At 48.8% G+C, this 19,403-nt stretch overlaps 1 protein-coding gene across 7 annotated transcripts in view; it reads right to left on the bottom strand.

The window, feature by feature from the left end:
* Positions 1–19,403, bottom strand: part of PPP2R5C (protein phosphatase 2 regulatory subunit B'gamma) — a 121,149-nt gene that overhangs the window by 87,338 nt on the left and 14,408 nt on the right. The window contains exon 1 of one of the 7 annotated variants that reach the window (XM_059373999.1): positions 4,970–5,331. The exons of 4 other annotated variants lie outside the window; for them this stretch is intronic. In XM_059373999.1, coding sequence (XP_059229982.1) covers positions 4,970–5,063 — 94 coding nt within the window. In that variant the 5' untranslated portion in view covers positions 5,064–5,331. Of the gene's footprint in view, positions 1–4,660; positions 4,814–4,969; positions 5,332–19,403 lie in introns of those variants that run through there. 2 more of the 7 variants (XM_059374003.1, XM_059374000.1) reach the window with 2 other exon arrangements.

Raw genomic sequence — 19,403 nt, 5'->3', positions numbered from 1 at the left:
CTCTGTGGCCCTGGGCCAGGGGCTCCCCTGTTCTAGAACAGAGCAGGGATAATGCTTCACGATGCTGGATGGATTCAGTGAGGACACGGCCCTAACCTCACATGCCCCACGAGCGCTGACTCTCCTCCCGAACGGCCACAGGCAGCCGTTGGGGGACGAGTAGCGGTACAAGGGGCAGGGGCCCTGGCGACCCTGGGGAAGGGGGATGTTGGCACGTGTCTGGATGCTGGCAGGAACCAGTCTGTGTTCTCGAAAGCTCCTTCTGCTTGGCAGAGTGCCTTCTGCTTAGAAGAGTGCCACTTTGCAACAGTTCGCGATGTATGGAACCAGAAGCCAGGTGAGAAGGACAACGCGCCCCAACCGCCTGGCCTGCGAGGAGTCCGTCCTCATCCAAGGTTTAAAAACACATGCCCTCTTCTTGGTTGTCAAGCTCGGGTCTTTATTTTTCTCCCATTCTTCATATTTTTGTGACAAAGTTCTGGGAGTTTAGTTTTTGCTGCAAGGCTGGAGACCTGATGGGAAAGCCCTTGGAAGACATTACCCCCAAGTTCAAGGGAGACTGATGAACAAAAGCCTGAGGACTTGACGCGAACACGCCCCACCCCAAGGGAGCTCCGTTACTTCGTTACCTTCCACACACCCTTGGGAAGACGAAAGAAATGACGTCATGTCCAGCATCGCTCTTGGTAAGCTTCAGAGGCGGATTTCTGGAAAGTTGCCACAGCGAGAGTTGCCACAGGTGCACCATGCCAGATGCCAGTGGAGCAGAACTCTAGAGCTGATCCGAGGCGCTAGGCAGAGAGAGGCTCCCGGGTCTGGTCACCCCTGAAACGCTGGGGGAACGTGGATACCGCTGGGCACGGTCCTCACTGTGATCACATCAGGCAGGAGGGCGCGACGTCCGGTGGGCCACCGGCCTCGCACAGGTGTGAGGAAACCAACTTCCGGAGTTGGACTCAACATCCCAAGAAAAATGGGTTCCCATAAAAGGGATCATTTACTCCTGAGTTCCCCGTGGGGCCACGGCTATGTCTCAGTCCTTCAGAGACAGACTCCTCAGCGGAGTGAGTTTCCGAACAAGTAGGACAAGATCCAAGCACTTAACATCTCTGGGGGCCGGAATCATGCCGCTGGAAAAGGGTCAAGAGCTCACTCCTCTCCGGCCGTGAACATCTTTTTGGATTGGCTATTCCTGCTTTAAACCTGGCTCTGGAAGGAACACGTTTTACTACATGAACAGGCCGTTCAAAAACTCAGAGAATGGTCTAGAACAGTCTAGAATGGTCGGCAGGCTGGGTCCCATGGGCCAGGTCTGGTGGGCCGCTTGTTTTTGTAAATAATGCTTTACTGGGACACAGGCAGGCCTGTTCATTTACTTACTGCCCATGCCTGCTTTCACAGCCAAAAAGACTGATTTACAGGCACCGCGCGTTTCACTTGCCTCACAGATACTGTGTTTTTCACAAACTGAAGGTCTGTGGCGACCCTGCATCAGGCAGGTCTGTGGGCGCCATTTTTCCAACGGCATTTTGCTCCCTTTGTGTCTCTGGGTCCCAGCTGGGTCATCCTCACGGCGTAACAAACTTGCTCGTCATTATTACGTTTGTGATGATGACGTCAGTGACAACGGCTTTCTGAGGGCTCAGGCAACGGTTAGCACTTTTCAGCAATGAAGTATTTTTAAATGAAGGTAAGTGTGCACTGTTTTTGTCTGACACTAAATGGGCTGGAGCAGGGTGTGATGTGACTTCTAGAGACATTGGGAAACCAAAACCTTCACTAGACTTGATTTATGGTGACATGAGCTTTCCTGCGGGGGGCCTGGAACAGAACCTGCGTCCTCTCCGAGGTACGCCAGCCCTTCTCTGAACAAGTGTTGACCCCCGCCTAGACCCACGCTGTCACCACAGTGGCCACAGACACAACTGTCTATTGAAACTGTAAATAACTCTCATGAAATAAAGTCCAAAATCCAGTTTCTGAGTTGCACTGGCCACATTTTAAGAGCTCTGTGGTTAGATGTGGCCAGGGCTACCGCCACGGCCAGCACAGAGAACGCTGCCACCAACACTGGCAGTTCTCTTGGACGGCGCTGGAAGATCAGGATATAAGTCATGGAGCTAAATTTACAGCCCCCAAGTACAGGTGACGCTCTCTCCTACTACAGACAGAAAAGTTTATGTAGATTTCAACAGTGTGTTCCTCGCAAGCCTGAACTTTTTTAGGATATGCTAATTCACCATATGGATGGCAAACTCCAGATTATTTAATAGAAGAGAACCACCCCGCCCACTGGGACAACCGAACAGTTTAGTGATTGGATTGATTTGTTTACCTGGGCCACCCACCCCGCAGGGGGCCACAGGGCTTGCTTCCCATTGTGAGTTAGGGACCTGCCTGGCACTGCGTGGAAGGGGAACTGGCAGATACACGTAAAATAAAGAAGTGGCACCCTGGGCACACAAATGTCATACACACGAGGGGCCATGCATAGTGGCAAAAGGTTCTACAAACTGCCAAAATTCCTATTTTAACGTAAGTTTTGTGTGTGTGTGTGTTTTGCTTTTTTGTTTTTTTAAACATGGCAAACAAAACAACTGGCTAGGTTTGGATTTTGGCTGACCACGTGCAGGCTGTGTGACCTTGGAAGGTCATTTTCCCTTCCGTGTGGAAGACCCTTCTCCTCCCTGAATGGAAGGAACCCTGGCACCCTGGAGAGGGAGGCAGCACTCAGCGTCGCCCCCTCCTGGCTCCCTCTCCCCAGCCTCTTCACGTCAGCCCCGCGTCCCTCGGGCATGGGGGGGGCGCCTGCGTGGGTCTCTCCACAAAACCACTGGTTCTGGGGTGGCGCTGCACCCCTCAGTCCTGATTACTGACCCTCGGCACTGGATGTATACAGGAGAGCAGCCGCCTGCATGTTCAACGCGTCAAGAATGTAAAAACTGATAGAAGTAAAACGAATCTTGCCAAACTGCACACTGACATGTTCCTTTAAAAACTGCTTATGAGTAAACAGAGAGTTCTTCAAGTTTTGAAATTAGAAATTATTCCCGTTTCAATTAAAAGTTTTCAGTCCCTACAGGTTACTTGCTCTTAAAAACGTAAGTCTCTGGGGCCCCTGGGCGGCTCAGTTGGTTGAGCGACAGCTTTCAGCTCAGGTCATGATCCTGGAGTTCCGGGATCGAGTCCTGCATGGGGCTCCCTGCTTAGCAGGAGGTCTGCTTCTCCTTCTGCCCCTTCTCCCTCTCATGTTCTCTCTCTCTCATTTTCTCTCTCAAATAAATAAAAATCTTAAAACAAAACTTAAATCTCTTTCGGGTTAATACACTCCACTACTTATTCCCTCCACAGTTCGCAGTCACACTGACTCAACCAAAGGCAAAAAACCCAACCTGTGTACAATAAAGTCTTGGAATAAAAAAACAAGTGTGCTATAAATAATTGTCTCTAAAACCAAATGATTCCATTTCAGAAGATACTCAGTTCAAAAGATGACCAGTGCCTTAAGTGTCTACTAAAATCATAAAAAAACCCTCATGAACCAGAATAAATACCTATTTATAAGGTATCTTAAAATTATAAAAATTTATTTCATATGTAATAAAATGATCTTATGGCTAACTGGTTGGTATTTAAGAACTAATTTAAACCCAAGCACAATTACATTTTGCTTTTACCCATTTGGTTCCTGACATTAAAATATCTTAAATGCTGTCTGCGGTCAACACTGGCTCTTCCCCCGGCACACACAGTAAAACAGCGAATGTGTAGCCCAACCTACAAGTTGGTCACGGTGAGTATTAATTTTCACCAGCTTTATTAAGAGGGTTTGGAGAGAAAAGCAACACCCATTTTATTCTAACAGATTGAGTATTCGAGCGGTTTATCTTCCCGGGATACACCCTAGGACCTGAAAAATCTTGTCGGGCATTTTAGTCACACGGACTATTAGTCACCTGGAAACGGCACCCCCACCCTTCTTTAACCCCGTCCGCAGAGGAGACTCTGACAGTGACAACTGGGTTGTCAGGGCGTAGCTGTGACATTATACATTTTAAAGTGATCTGATAAAGCTTAACGTCCATTTTCTGTCTCTCCCAATGATGAACAAAAAAATGTATGTCACCTTAACATGTGTTTTAAAATGCCAATTAAGTATACCCAGACACTTATATTTTAATACAATTATTATTAAAGACCACGGTCATTGTGTTCTTCAGCTCAATTCTGAACCCAAATTTTGTATGAACTACAAGAAGCAAGCGAGACCTACGTACGCATTGAAAACTTGTTGCCATTTTAAATTTCAGAGTCCGGTGTCCATACAGAACCTATTTAAATGCCAAATACGTCCTAGTCTTCCAGAACCCGCTCACATCGCAGACATTACGACCCACAATAGATTTCCGAATCTCAAAGCTCGGGCATGTTCCTCTTTGAGGCTCCCCAGGCAGCATGAAAACAACCCCCTTTAAAGGAAGTTCTCTTCCGATCATTTCTGCCTATTTCCTGAAGGAGATCCATCTTCCTTACGGAGCTGTGACCCCGGTGAGACGTTCCCCGCGCTAAGCGACCCAGATGTAACAGAAACTCCGCGGACCGACAACTTGGCCGGGCGCTGCCCGCCTGCCCGCCTCTCCTTCCCACCTCCACCCAATACCTTCCCCGGGCAGTGACTTCACATCCTTTGACATCAGCACGGCTCCGAAAGGGGGATGGGAGAGCGAGCCGAAAGCAGAAAAACCAGCTTTGAACTATGCGTGCAAGGCCTCTGTCCAGACTCCGATTCGGCCAGTCGTTCGTAAAATGCCAGCCCGCGGTGACACAGCCCACCTCCGCGGGCTCGGTGCGCAACGCAGCCGCACGGCCCTGCCGGCCAGGACTTCCTGCTCCTCTTATCTGAAGCACAATAGCCATTTATTAACTAACCACAGAAGGTTCCGATTCGGCGAAACCCACAGGAACTCACCTCGAATGTGGAGAAGGGCCACGGGCTGGAAAGGCCCGTTGGAGTTGGCCGCGTCCACCACCATCCTGCTGCCCGCCTTATTACATGTCCACATCTAGACTCCAGCGGGAAAGGCAATGGACTCCTTAAGGCAAGAAACCAGCCTCCATTTTAGTTTAAAAAAAAAGACAAACTGAAGCTCTGCAGCTGGAGGGAACTGGCTGCCCCGTGATGTCAGCAGGCATGGGGCTCGCTGATTGGCCAGAAGCTGCAACTTAAAATGACACTAAAAAAACTGCAAATGGAGAGAGAGCGCCTAGCTCGGCTGTCAGTGCGCGCGGCCGGCGGCCGGCTGCCGGCTGCCGGCTGCCGGCTCCCGCAGGCTTCGCTCCCTGCTAACTTCCAGCCCGAGAGCCCCTCTCCAGTGGTGCAGGGCTGAGGCCGGGGACATCCCCTCCCCCCAGCCGGCCCTACCCCGGATGGGGAGCGGCCGCGGACAAGCGTGTACCAGCTGCAGGGACTCCACCGCCGGCGCCCGGCCCCCCCAAACTCAGGGGCGCCCCGTTCCCGCCTGGCTGCTGGCGGCTCCAGGTTCCAGGTTCTCCAACATCTGACCCGGAGTTAGCACGCGGGCAACCCAGGTTCGTGGTGTTTAGGCAAGCCCAAGTCGCTGCTGGGGACTCAGGCTCAGCCTCCCCTATTGCCCAGTTATGAGCTGATCCTCAAACGCTGCCCTCCCCCAGGGATCTGGTGTTTTTATTGGAAAAATTCAGTTAAAAAATTACACGGGAAATGAAAGCTTCCTTAAATCGAGGAGCTAGAAAGCACTACAGATTAAAGGCAGTTAAAAGCGAGCTATAAAATGAAATGCAGTGTTTGCTTTTTATCTTAAAGATGGCAACACATTAGATACTTTGAAGTTGATAGAAATTTTCTTTAAGTTTAAAGTCTCTGAAACAGGCTCTTTCCCTTCTTTTTTTAATGGGGATAACTTTATTAAGATTTTATTTATTTATTTGACAGAGAGAGACATAGTGAGAGAGGGAGCACAAGCAGGGGGAGTGGGAGAGGGAGAAGCAGGCTTCCCGCTGAGCAGGGAGCCCAATGTGGGGCTCGATCCCAGGACCCCAGGATCATCACCTGAGCTGAAGGCTGACGTTTAATGACTGAACCACCCAGTTGTGGGTGGCTAAGATTAGCCTATGGGGCTAAATTTAAAAGCTTTATTTAGATCTTTCTTTTCTCCAGAAGGAGTTAATGTAAAAAGCTGTGCCAAGGAGACAGCATTTCTGGAGGATGAGGAGGGGATCAAAGAGATGACCCCCATCGAAAAGAAGTCTCCCTGCTAGTTAAAGTGAACTTCAGAGAAAGTCTCTGGCAGGCACAGTGGGAAACGGATTCCTCACTTCTTGACACACACAGACACTGTGTCCAAACCACATCTCTGCTCAGGCATTTTCCTATGGCTCCCCGACCTGAACGCCACTGCCAAAGTCCCCTGGTTCCCAGACCTCCTTCCCTATAGTAAGAAACACCTGAGACGCAAGGGGGTTGGCGGTGACGCCTGCAGGCTGGCACGCCCCACATTTCCAGGAGGGTGTGAACCACTACAACGGCCCAGGGTGTTCAGTAAGGCCCCAGAGCCAGTGTGCTCAATACTGACCACAAAAACAAATTTGTAAGAGCGAACCAAATCCCACCGGGGGCTTCCCTGTGTCCCAGGGCGGAAGGGTGCCGCTGGGTTCCAGAGCTGGTCACACAGTTATTTCTAATAAGCAGTAGGGACCAGTCCTTCGCCACCTGTACATACTTGGCCTCACACCTCTGCAAGTGGAACATGAACTGCCCGTGCTCTCAGGCAGGTCATGTGACTTTAAGTTCTGGCTGCTGACCCACTGGGTCTGTCCGACAGCGGGAAGGACAGCGCTCCGGGGACCGCCACCACCTTCTCACCGGGAAGCGATGCCCAGTGAACTTAGACGTGTGTGTGACTGGAAGGAGGGGTGCACAGGGGGCTGAGGAAGGGGTCCGGGGCAGGTGCTTCCTGCAGATCTGTACTTTAAACACAGAGACCTGTCCTCAAATGATCTGGTATTTCACAGGCGATGAGAAGGGGGCTGTGCCTGTCCCAAGACAGTGCTGATGAGCTAAAATGAAGAGATGAGGGGGAAAGACTGCTAGGATCTTTACGTAAAACATACAGATTCGAAGTCAATGAACAAGTGAAGAGGTTTCTTGATGTATTTTTCCTAATGATCTCAGATCAAAGGATCTCAACTTTATTAGTGATTCCCCCCCATTCTCTTTTGAAGCCTTGTGCATAGAAAGTAGTTCTTGAAAGAACTTAAGGACTAGGGGCGCCTGGGTGGCTCAATGGGCTAAGCCTCTGCCTTCAACTCAGGTCATGATCTCAGGGTCCTGGGATTGAGCCCCGCATCCGGGTCTCTGCTCAGCAGGGAGCCTGCTTCCCCCTCACTCTCTGCCTGCCTCTCTGCCTACTTGTGATCTGTCAAGAAAAGAAATAAAATCTTTAAAAAAAAAAATAACTTAAGAACTGTGATCTAGGTATCATGATGAAATACACCCTGAGGGGCACCCTCTCTCTCCTTCTGACACTCTCTCCCTCTGTCAAATAAATAAATAAAATATTAAAAAAAAAGAAGAAGAAAGAGATAAATACACCCTGAACATAAATAAGCAAAGAAACATATGAGCACTACGGAGTACTATGAAGTAATACGGAGTAATATGGAGAGAGGAAAAAACACTGGAACAGAGATACACAGAAGACAGGCTCCTGGTCTGGAAGGGTAAATACTATGAATATATTGCTGTTCATTTTCCCCCAAACTGATTTCCAGGTTTAGAGCAATTGCAGTCAAAATTTGGTTGGGTCTCTTTTGCTTTTTTCTTAACAAAACAGTTCTAAAGTTCCCCTGGAAATAAAAAGCAAGAGAATGAGATTACTTGTGAGTAAGGCTAGTCCTACCCACTGGGAAGCTTGTGAGTTCAGGCCGGTGTAATGAGAGGCTACGAAGCAGGTCAGATCCATAAGACGAAGCCACAGGCCCCACGCCCCAGCAGGAAACGTGTGTACCCAAGTGCATTATTATGACAAAGGATGACTCTCCAATCAGTGGAAAGGGGAAGATTAGTTAGATAACTGGTTGGAGATATAGGGATAAGCCAATTTAAGTCTTTGCACCAATATAAAATCTGAGATGTGTTGAATAAAAAACCAAACCCAAGCCCCCCCAACCCCCCAAATCCCTACAGCTTTGAGAAGGGAAGTGAGTATCAAGAGAATAGGACATTTACAGACAACAGACAAACCCTTCATGCGTGCTGCTCACACTGAAGAAATGTACAAATTTCTGGATGTTCCTTCCCTCAAGACCAGAGGAAAGACAGATGTTGCTTATAAAAAACAGGGCCTAGGAGTGCCTGGGTGGCTCAGTCAAGCATCTAGCTTCAGCTCAGGTCATGATCCCAGGGTCCTGGGATAGAGCCCCATATCGGGCTCCCTGCTTGGCAGGAGCCTGCCTCTCTCTCTCTCTCTTATGTCAAATAAATAAAACCTATTAAAACAAACAAACAAACAAAAAACAGGGCCTCAATGTTGATTCAGTTCACGAAAGAGCTATAACTCTTTCTTTTTATATATAAAAAAGTATTTCTCTGCCTCTCAAATCAGCAATAATTTCAACAAATGACAGTCACCCCTGCTGTAAAGGCGTGCTGTGACCCTGCCAACAAATCTGTACGTTGTCTGGATCCTTTCGGAATTAAAATTACCTGGCAAAGTGGATCAAGATTCTTTAAGTAATTTTACTCCTGGGAATCTATTCTAGAAATGTTTCTATTCTAGAAAAGTAGTAGTAGAATGTGCGTCACATTTTAATATTTTAAAAATTGTGCTAAAATATACACTATATAAAATTCACCCTCTTAACCACTTTTCAGCATATAGCTCAGTGGTATTAAGTCCATTTATAATGTCGTGCAGCTGCTACCACTGTCCACCCACAGAACTCTCTTCATCCTGTAAAACCAACATTCCATCCCCATAAAACACTAACGCCCCATCCCCCCCTCTGGCCCCCCAGCCTCGGTCACCTCCTCCCCTCCCCCTGACCCCCGTTCTACTTCTATCTCTGTAGATCTGACCACTCCAGGGACTCATCCAAGGGGAATCAGTTGGTGTTTGTCCTGGGACTGGCTTACTTCCCTCGGTGAAACGTCCTCGAGGTCTGTCCCTGTCCTAGCAGGGGTCAGCACCTCCTTCCCTCGTAAGGCTGAACAGACCACGTGCTGTCCCATTCATCCACAGATGGCCCTTCAGGCCGCCTCTGCCTCTGGGCTACTGTGAATAACAGGGGTGTGCCCGCGTCTATTTTCGGCCCCTCCTTCCAACTCCTTGGGGTGTACCCCAGAAGCGGAATCGCTGGGACATATGGCATTTCTATGTTTAACTCTTGGAGGAGCTGCTGTGCTTTTCCCCACAGCAGCAGCAGCATTTTCACTCCCACCAACAGTGCACAGGGCTCCAATTTCTCCACATCCTTACCAACACTGGTTGTTTTCTGTTTTTTTTTTTTTCCCTTTGATAGTAGCCACACTGATGGATATGAAGTAGTATCTCACTGTGATTTTGTTTAGCATTTTCCTAACAGTTAGTGATGTTGATCATGTTTTCCTGTGCTTACTGGCCGTGTGTATGTCTTCTTTGGAGAAGTGTCTCTTTGAGTCCTTTGCTCATTTCTGAATCTGGTTTTCTTGTCATTGAGTTGTAGGAGTTCTTTACAGATTCTGGATATTAATTCCTTCTCAGATAAACGACTCCTATTTCCCCCATTCTCTGGATTGCCTTTTTACCTTGTTGATTGTGTTTTTCGGGGACAGGAATTTTAAGTTTTCATGTCAACCAAATTAACTGTTTTTGTTGCCTGTGGTTTTGGCGCTGTCATTTTGAAGAAATCAGTAGCAAATTCAGTGCCATGAAGCTTTTCCTCTGATGGCTTGTAATCTCAGCTTTTATATTTAAGTCGCTGATCTACACTGAATAACTTTTTTTAGAAGAAGATTTTATGTATTTGAGAGATTGCGCGTGGGGGGAGGGGCAGAGGGAGAGGGAGAGAGAATGTCAAGCAGTCTGGGCTGAGCACAGACCCTGATGCGGGGCTCGATCCCATGACCCCGAGAGCCGAAACCAAGAGTCAGATGCTCACCCAGCTGAGCCACCCAGGCGCCCTGAACTACTCTCTGTGTATGGCGTGAGGCAGGGGTCCAACTTCATTCTTCTGCATGTGGACATCTGGTTCCACCTGGCCCTTTTGTTCAAAAGACCATCCTTCCCCCACTGAGTGGGTGGCATCCTTGCTGAAAACCATGTGATGGGTTTATTTCCCGGCTCTCTGGTTTACTCTGTACTGGTGTATATGTCTGTCTTTATGTTGGTCTCACACAGTTTTGATTACTGTGGCTTTGCAGGAAGTTTTAATATCAGGAAATATAAGACCTCCAAGTGTGGTGTTCTTTTCCAAAATTGCTTTGGTCATCTGGGGTCCCTGGAGATTCCATGTGAATTTTAGGATGGATTTTTCCATCTCTGGGAAAAAACACTGCTAGGATTTTGATAAGGGTCACGCTGAATGTGTGGATCTCTTTAGGCAGTACTGACATCCTGGCAGTTTTGTCTTCCAGTCCATGAACACAGGTGTCTGTCCAGTGATAGGCGTGGTCTTCAGTGTCTTGAAGCAGTGTTCCTAATTTCAGTGTACAAGTCTTCTACCTCCTTGGTTAATTCCTTGTATTTTCTTTCCTAGTGCAGCACATTTTTATTGATGATTGTAAAATACTAGAAATAACTTCAATGTCAAAGGGATTATCCCACACAATGAAATATTACACATCCATCAAAAATCTTTATAAGTATTTAAAATGAAAATCACTGGAAGGGGCAGCGTGTAAGTTTTCAGAAATAGTATGATCATAAAAAGAAACACTTTCCAAATATCAGCTGTGGAGTGTTATGGCAATGGGTGCTTTTTCTTCCTGAAACTTCTGTATATTTTTCAGTATTGCTAAAATAAGCCTATAATACTTGGACAAAAATGACAAGTAACAGTTTTTAAAAAGACACACAGATGAAGTGAGCAGGGAGGAAGCCTCAGTGAACGTGGCCTGCTGGGCGCAGGCGAAGAACTGAGAATGGGCTGCGATGGGAAGTTTGACGCCCAAGGTGTGCCATTGGGATGCGTCCCCAAGGTTATGTAGGTAAAAACATGCAAACAAAAATGGGCCTAAATTGGGCAAGACAAACTGAACCAAGACAGTAGAGGATGTGGACTCCCTGTCTCAAAGAATCAGTCATGGACTAGTTCGTTTTTACCACCGTATCTGCCCGCTTCGCTGTGAATCTGGACCCTCACTGAAGCCACCAGGTCCCATTGGTTCCCGGAGCAGTGTCTTCACCGACGGCACAAGCCCTCTGTGGTGCTCCCAGAAGAGCCTCCCACCGTAGCCAGGCCCTGTCGCCGGGCTGTGAGTTCCTGCTACCTGGAGTGACCTGGGATGGTTCTAGACACTGGAGAAGTGGGGTGTATGTCATCTTCCGGCTCCTGGCTTGGGAGGGCGTGCAATGTTCTGTGTAACCTAACTGGGCTCCAGCCCTCCTGGGGCAGCCCTGCCCCCTGCCCTTCCCGCCGTGGCAGCTGCCCCACCAAGGGCCTGAGCCAATGCCGAGGGAGGAACGGCATCTTGTGGGCTCACAGAGGTTTGCCTTCCAGAACAGAGGGCGGACACATAGGACACACCTCCACAAGGTGTACCTAGTCCACATGACCTACCCTATGGCTCCATGTGTGCCCCCATCAAAGACGCACGTGCTGATGAGTACTGGGCATCCACGTAACTAACGGATCACTGAACATAACATCAAAAACTGATGGTGGACCACACAGTGGCTAAATAAACGTCAGAAGAAAAAAAAAATGTAAATGCAGGCATCTTTGTGCTGTACCAAAGTATAGGCTTAAAAAGGAATTACTCAGGGTGCCTGGATGGCTCAGTGGGTTAAGCCTCTGCCTTCAGCTCAGGTCATGATCTCAGGGGCCTGGGATGGAGTCCCGCATCAGACTCTCTGCTCCCCCCCTCTCTGCCTGCCTCTCTGCCTACTTGTGATCTCTCTCTCTGTGTCAAACAAATAAAAAAATAAAATCTCAAAAATAAAGAAAAAGGAATTACTCTTTATTCCCTGGTCCCTCTATCACTTTGATTTGGTCTTTATTTAAAAGGAAACTGGCTGTAAATACAGCTCACTGATTTGATTTCTGATTTAGCATTTCAGAATAAAACTGTACAGCTTTCATGTTTCAGTTTAGCCTAAGGTTTTATTTTTCTTCTCCCAGGCAACTTCGTTGGCAAATTAAATGTGCTCATATCTTAGGGAAAAGTTTTGTAGTTCCGTTCTTTAAAAGAAAGTCGCGTGTGAGCCCTGCGCACTGTGGTGTTGTCACAGCAAAGCATGGCCGTTGTACGGGCTGGCACGATTTTTGAATTTATTTTTCTGAACTGGAAACCGTAGGAGCCTGGATGACGTCCTTTTGGTAGGGTGAGAGAGCTCACCTAAAACGTTTGGCTTCACTTAGAGTTTAAAATAGACTTTTTCCTGAGGCAGATCAAAGATATCTAGCATTCAGGTTGCCAGGGAATGTCTGCTTGCCAAAAAGCAAGGACAAAAGGGACAGCGCCGGTTGCCCCATGGATCTGTGTGAGTCCTGCGAGTGGAAAGCGTGGCCGGGCTGGCGCCCAGGGAAGGCCAGTGGGGTAAGTGGAGGAGACTGGGCAGGACTTACCCCAAGGGCTTGCTGTCGTTCTCCCCACAGCTGGACTGGAAAGCAGGGCAAGGGCTCCCAGCCCCTCCTGGTTCTGGGAAGGCATCGCACAAGGTGTACCTAGTCCACACGACCTACCCGACGGCTCGCACGCCAGCTGCTGGTAACAAGCCTCCTTCTCCCCGAGATAGAGGGAGTGGTGAGCCCGGGCTGGTTCCGCACACGAGTGGATGCCAGGGCGGTTCTCTGGAGGCTGAAGGGAGTGTGGAAGAAGCAGGCAGAGGGGCCGAAGGGCTTTCCAGTCCTCCCATAAAGTGTGTCTCCAGCGTCCTTGGAAGATGCTGGACCGGGCACCCAGACAGACACGCAGACAGCTTTGCCCTTGGGGACGCGTCCCGCAAGAGTAAGGCGTGCGGAGCGCTCTGCACCTGCGTGTCCGTGGACGGACGAATGGGCATATACGGTGGTCCAGCCACACCCTGGAGTAGTGCTAAGCCTTAAAAAGGAAGACATCCTGTCACCGGCTATAACACAGGTGATCCTTGAGGACACAAAGCTAAGAGAGAGAGAAGCCAGAGCCAGCAGGACACATTCTGGATGATCCCGCCTCCTGGAGGAGTCGAAATCACAGAGACAGAAAGGAGAAGGCAGTTGCGGGGGAGGGGGAGGGCAAGGGGAGGCGGGCACGGCAGGGGCAGGGTTCCGCTGCGGACAATGACCAGATGCTGGTGACGGGCGAACAGCACCGAGAATGTACTCACTGCCACTGAAACGGACACTGATGCGTGGTTAGAATGAAAAATACTGCTTGATGTGTATTTTACCACAATTAGGAAAAAAGATGAAGCAGAGCGGAGAGGAAAGCCAGGTGTCTAGGGCCACGAGGGGCTGGACAGAGGCTGGGACCATCCAAGACACAGCGCGTGTGTGCGGTGACGAGCGGGACGTGGGGTGCAGTGAGAAATCAAGGGGGTGTGCAGAGGGCCTGAGCCCAATATCAGATGTGAGACCACAGCTGGTTGGAGGCCAACTCCCAAGTTCTGCCCCGAGGCGGCTGGCAGAGGCCAGAGACAGACTGTCCCTTGCAGTAAAAGCCACCTCTGTGACTGCAGGAGAGCAGACAGGATAGTGTCACAGAAGGGCTGGGCTGGCTGACACAGCACCGGCTCTCGGTCATGCACACTGGGGGCTCTGGAGGCAGCTCTGTTGCCCAGCTGCTGAGAACAGAGCCAAGCGGAGCCTGAGTTGGAAGAGCGTGGTGGATCTGGGTCTGGGGCCACCTCTGGTCACTGTCATTGTCCTGGCCACCTCCCCCTGCTCCGGACAACCCAGGTGTTCAGGAAGTACTTGCTGTACCCCGGCACCTGCCTCACCATGCCCGGGGCCATCTCCTCTGTTGCCCTGGGCAGCCAGGAGCAGACACAGAGACCCACGCACAAGGCAGAAGACAGGACTGCTGAGAGCAGTCTCTCAGCCCGCCGGAATAAGGACAGGCGCTCTGGAAACTTCTCACACTGCACCGTTACCATTCTGCAACTAAAAGCCAAGAGGTGAAGCTCCTCTAAACTCATGTACATTTTGTCTTCAGGCAGGAAAAATGACCCGTGTGTATGGCCAAACTTTCAATGGTATCAGAAAACGAATTGCTCTGAAAAAGGTTATTATCACAAAACCAGGGCCATGTAAATTCTCCCAACAATAACATAGCAACTTCTTTCACAAAATCCCAAGTGCTTAGCAACTCCAGCTTGCTGTCCCAAGGCCTCCGGTTCACTGCTGCTCGTCTTCATTGCTTCTTCATGACCTGACTTCTCCCGGGCTCTTCTTTCCCACAAGAACCGCAGACAAGCTGCAGGCCGCACATCACCCAGGACATCTCCCTTTGTTTGGCATCGACCAAACACGGTGCGCACAGGGACTCATTTAGGGAGTTCGCTGAGTGAGAAGGGCCCAAAGACTACACTCAGCCTCCCTGCTAACTGGGTGAAAATAGAAAATGCTACTTTGCCTTAACAGATGACTCAGATTTTAAATAACCCCAGTGTGGCAAAGGTGCGATGGGCCAGGCATCTCATCCAGTCAGGGGGAGCGTGTACGGTGCCACCTCCTGGGACAGCACCTGGCCAGTCTCTACAAAGGGGTTTTGAAAACACACAGGCTTTGGACCAGTACTTCCCTCCTCTGAGTCCAGCTTAAGGAACCATTCAAAGACATGAACAAAGGCAAAATATTTACATTACAGCACGATCTATCATGGCTGAAAGCCGAGGGCCATCACAGAACGGAGTGACACGGTTGTTTGAAAAACCCTGCTTCTGTTTCCACTCAAGTCAGGAACAACACACACACCTGCCTCTACCACTGCCTATGACAACTTACTGAAATTTTCACTCAGTTCAGGGGGAAGACACTGGCAGGATTCTCAGAACGAGGGCGTGAGGTTATCATTACGTGCAGATCTCATTAGACACCTGGGACATCCGGAAGAACCAACTGAAAACTACCGTCAACAGCAAGATAAGTCAGTGGGAAAGCAGGATGTGAAAGCGAGACACCGAAATCAGCTGCCTTCGTATAAATGATCCCCTACTCAGAAGACACAAGAACAACCACAGTAAGAGTATCAGGGCAGAAAACTTAGTAAGAATTGTGCAAAACCCACATGATGGATACTTTAAGAACATCCCGAAGGAAATGAAAGTGGACTTGGCACAGCCCATTCTTAGGCCAGAGGACGCAAACAATTCTAAAGACGCCAACCCCGTCTCCTCCCTGTCCCCGGACATTTAACACATGTGACAGATCCTGATAAAAACACTTTTTCTGCAATGAAAGGAGTCACTTCAAAGTTCCTACTGTTTGTGACGGTATCAGTATTATTGCTGTGAATTATTTTAATAGGATATAGCAATAATTCTGTCAATGATCTTCAAAACCAAGATTTTCAGTGTAAAAGAGAAAAAACTGAAGACTCAAGAAACACATGAAAACACCATAATGTTAAGGCTGAACTGAAAAGTCAATATGAACGTAGCATTCCTACGTATATAGACTCATATCCCACCTCCCTCCGTCGACAGCACCTAAAAGCATCATCAGTCCGATAGCAACAAGCACCCCTACTCCCCTCCCCAGATTTTGGTCCCTAAAGTCAGTCCTCACTGAAAGGAATTGGGGCTCTCTGAAAGTGGCCGATTCTAAGTCTGGGGCAAAGAAGCTACCAAATGAGACTAGGGAACATCTTACTGTGTCAGAAATCAAGGAATCAAAATTAAATGTGTCCCTGTCAAAAAATACACACATATCAACCCAAAGAATACCCAGTGGTTAAAATTTTGTATCCCTACATCGTAAGAATAATGATTTTAGCAAGCTGAAGCATGCTGAAATCAAATAAAAATACCCAAGTCCATACTGCTATTCAAAAAAGAAGAGAAAATCAGAAAAACCTTTAGTTTCCACCATCTGAGGAAAGTGTAAGTAAAAGGCAGAGTGTCAAGCCTATCCTGACGTTCAGGAGAAGCTGTATGTCAAGCCAAGTGTCTCTAGCTGCTGAGAAACAGCTCTGCTGTCAGAAGAGCGCCAGCTTAACTGATGACTCTCTAGCAAGGCTGCTGAGTCAAGTGAGGGCTCCGCCATGGGTACACGGTACTGGCATGGTGCTGGTGGGGACAGGCCAGCAGGAGGCCACAGCCTACCTTGCAGATCACTACCCGTGCTTTTAGCCAGCCCAGCTGCAGAGGGAAGGGTCAGGTCTTACGGAGAGATCAATCCACCACCATCACCCTAATAGTCCGTCCACTGGATGAATATCCTGCACTAATGTCTCCTGGGTTCTACAGCACTGTGTCTGATGTACTCCACCCAGAAAAGGTTTCTGTTTCCTGGAATAAGCAGGACGTTAAAAAAAAAAAAAAAGATTTTATTCATTCATTTGACAGAGGTCACAAGTAGGCAGAGAGGCAGGCAGAGGGGGAAGGAGGCTCCCCACCGAGCAGAGAGCCCAATGTGGGGCTCGATCCCAGGACCCAGGGATCATGACCTGAGCTGACGGTAGAGGCTTTAACCCACTGAGCCACGCAGGCACCCCTAAGCAGGACATTTTATGGGACAACTGGCTTGACTAATTTAACAAGTTGTAAGAAACTCGTGCTAAGATTTACAACACGCCCAGACTGCCAATGGCATCTGGCAGAAACAGCAAAAATAAATCCCTGCAGAAGAAGATTCTTTCTTTCTTTCTTTTTTAAGATTTTATTTATTTATTTGAGAGACAGAGAGAGAGAGAAAGCATGAGAGAGGAGAGGGTCCGAGGGAGAAGCAGACTCCCCACTGAGCGGGGAGCCCGATGTGGGACCCGATTCCGGGACTCCGGGATTACGATCTGAGCCCAAGGCAGTTGCTTAACCAACGAGCCAGCCAGGTGCCTGAAGATATTTTCGTTTTAGGTTTGGACTTATTTTAAATAGTTGACTTCAATGACCAGCGTACGGTAGAAAACAGGTACTCAAGGAAGGAAGACTGAATGAACAAAGTCTGGCAAGGATGATACATCATTTGACGTAGATGGCGAAGCTGTGGTGTTTACGCCACCCACAGAGACGGAAGAACAGAAAAATAGGAAAAAGTCATACTACAGGTGAAAAACGTAACTTCTGTAAATGAAAAAGGATGTCTGAGATGAAAAGCTCAACAAGCGGAGTCTGGCCCACACAACACAGACCTGCAGAGTCCCAGCAAGGTGACAGAAGTTAAGCGTGGTGTTCAGAGATTGTGTGAGCAACTCAGCAAGGTAATTTTATGTCTATTGGCTATAATAACACGAAATGCTGAATTTTATATTTCATTGGTATGGTTATTTATTTTCACTGTATATTATGAAGGTATTCCTCCCATGAAGGGTTGAAAATTAGAAGAAAGAAAACCGGTCCTTCATCAGCCATAATGTAAGAAGACCCTCTCATCGAAAATATAGCGTGGGAAGTCAAAAAGCTGGAGAAACACAGGGGAGGAATAAAAAGACAGTAAATGAAAAAGCCCAATACATATTTGTTTAAAGCCAAAGGAAAAAGGAGACGAATGCAGAAGCTATAAGGGCCGGGAGCCTTCCAGGCCGGAGGAAATAGAATGATCTCTGGGTGCACGACGCGTCCTGAAAGAGACGGACAATAAACAAAGCCTCGTCTGGACACCCAGCAGGGGAGCAACGAAAGAGCAACGTTACAGACGAGAATCAAAACAGCGGTCAGAGTCACAGTCCCTTCAAACACTGACTGGGTTCTCGATGCGGAGGGAAGGTGAAGGCGATGAACCGGTCAGCTCCGCTGCTCTGAGGGAAGTAACGACTCAGGCCTTGGTGAACACCTCTCAGCGATGAGGGCAGAATAGAGATACTTCCCAGAGAAATATACGAAGAACGTGCCACCGCTAGACCCTCACTGAAGGAGATTCTACGTGACGTTGTCGTCATCAGAGGGAAAGTGGTCCCGGGCGGAGAGCCGGAGATGCAGGTGGGAATGACGCATGAACCGGTAAGCAGGGGGGAGTCCCCATCAGAGACAGACCGTGACCGTGCGCCGCAGGAGTGTCGGGGGACAGTGTCGCAGGGAAGACTCAGTGGAGGGTCTCAGAAGACGGCAGTACTAGCCTGTTCTGCGGTGATGGTGGTGGTTTTGAAATGACTGACTTCAACTTTACGGCTCACAGAAACGCTCGACGTGCAGTGCCGAGTTTCCCGATCACCGGCCGCCTGTTGCCCGTCATCAACTTTTTGCATTTGTTACAACTTATCAGCCAATACCGACGCATCATTATAAACTACACACCTCAGCTTCCGAGAGGTTGTGTTTGTGTGTACTCTGCAGGTTTTGACGAATGCAAAATTCCACGTATCCCCTAACCTGGTAGCATACAGAATGCGTCCACTGTCTTGAAAATCTCCTGTGCTCCGTCTACTCACCCCGCCCCAAGTCTTATCGACAACACTCAATCAAACATAAGCCTGATTCATGCTCTGTAAGCTGCAGGGAGAGCGGGATCCCCAGCAGGTGAGCGGCACGAAGTGCATCTGCGAATCCATCAGCTGGTCCCTCCCCCTGCATGTTTTCCTCGGTCCTTCCCTTCATTCCTCCCCCTGCCTGGCTCGTCTGCACTGAACCCGCTACCTGGCCCTGGAAGGCACTGGAATACACCTGCATAGATGCACCTCCTGCTCTGGGTTCATACATCTTGCAAAAGACCCATTGTTAGTAACCGGAGGTATGCAAAATGTCTGGGGCTTTATTTATAAGGCTAGTCTTAATATCTTAGTCAACATAAAGGTTTTCAGAGGTTCGTGTTTGACTTTGGGGTCCTTACGCTATGTTCCTTGGTCTTACGTACTTCAACCTCCACATCTCCTGGGGAAGTACTTACAGGGACTGAATGCCCTTGGATGAAAGAGGCAACAGTACCATTTTGGGGGAAAGTCCAAGCAAAGAGCACCCTTTCCTGACTGGTCTCAAATAGAAAACGCCGGGGCAAGGTAAGCCCCAAATGAGTCATAAAGAATAAGTCCCCAAAAGACTATGGTTACAGTTCTCACTTCTCCAACCCCAGGAAAGCAGAGAGGCACTGCTACA

This window comes from Mustela nigripes, chromosome 13, assembly GCF_022355385.1.
Source record: "Mustela nigripes isolate SB6536 chromosome 13, MUSNIG.SB6536, whole genome shotgun sequence".
Lineage (NCBI taxonomy): Eukaryota > Metazoa > Chordata > Mammalia > Carnivora > Mustelidae > Mustela > Mustela nigripes.
The sequence above is the reverse complement of the archived record's forward strand: the minus strand, read 5'-3'. Positions and strand labels throughout refer to the sequence as shown.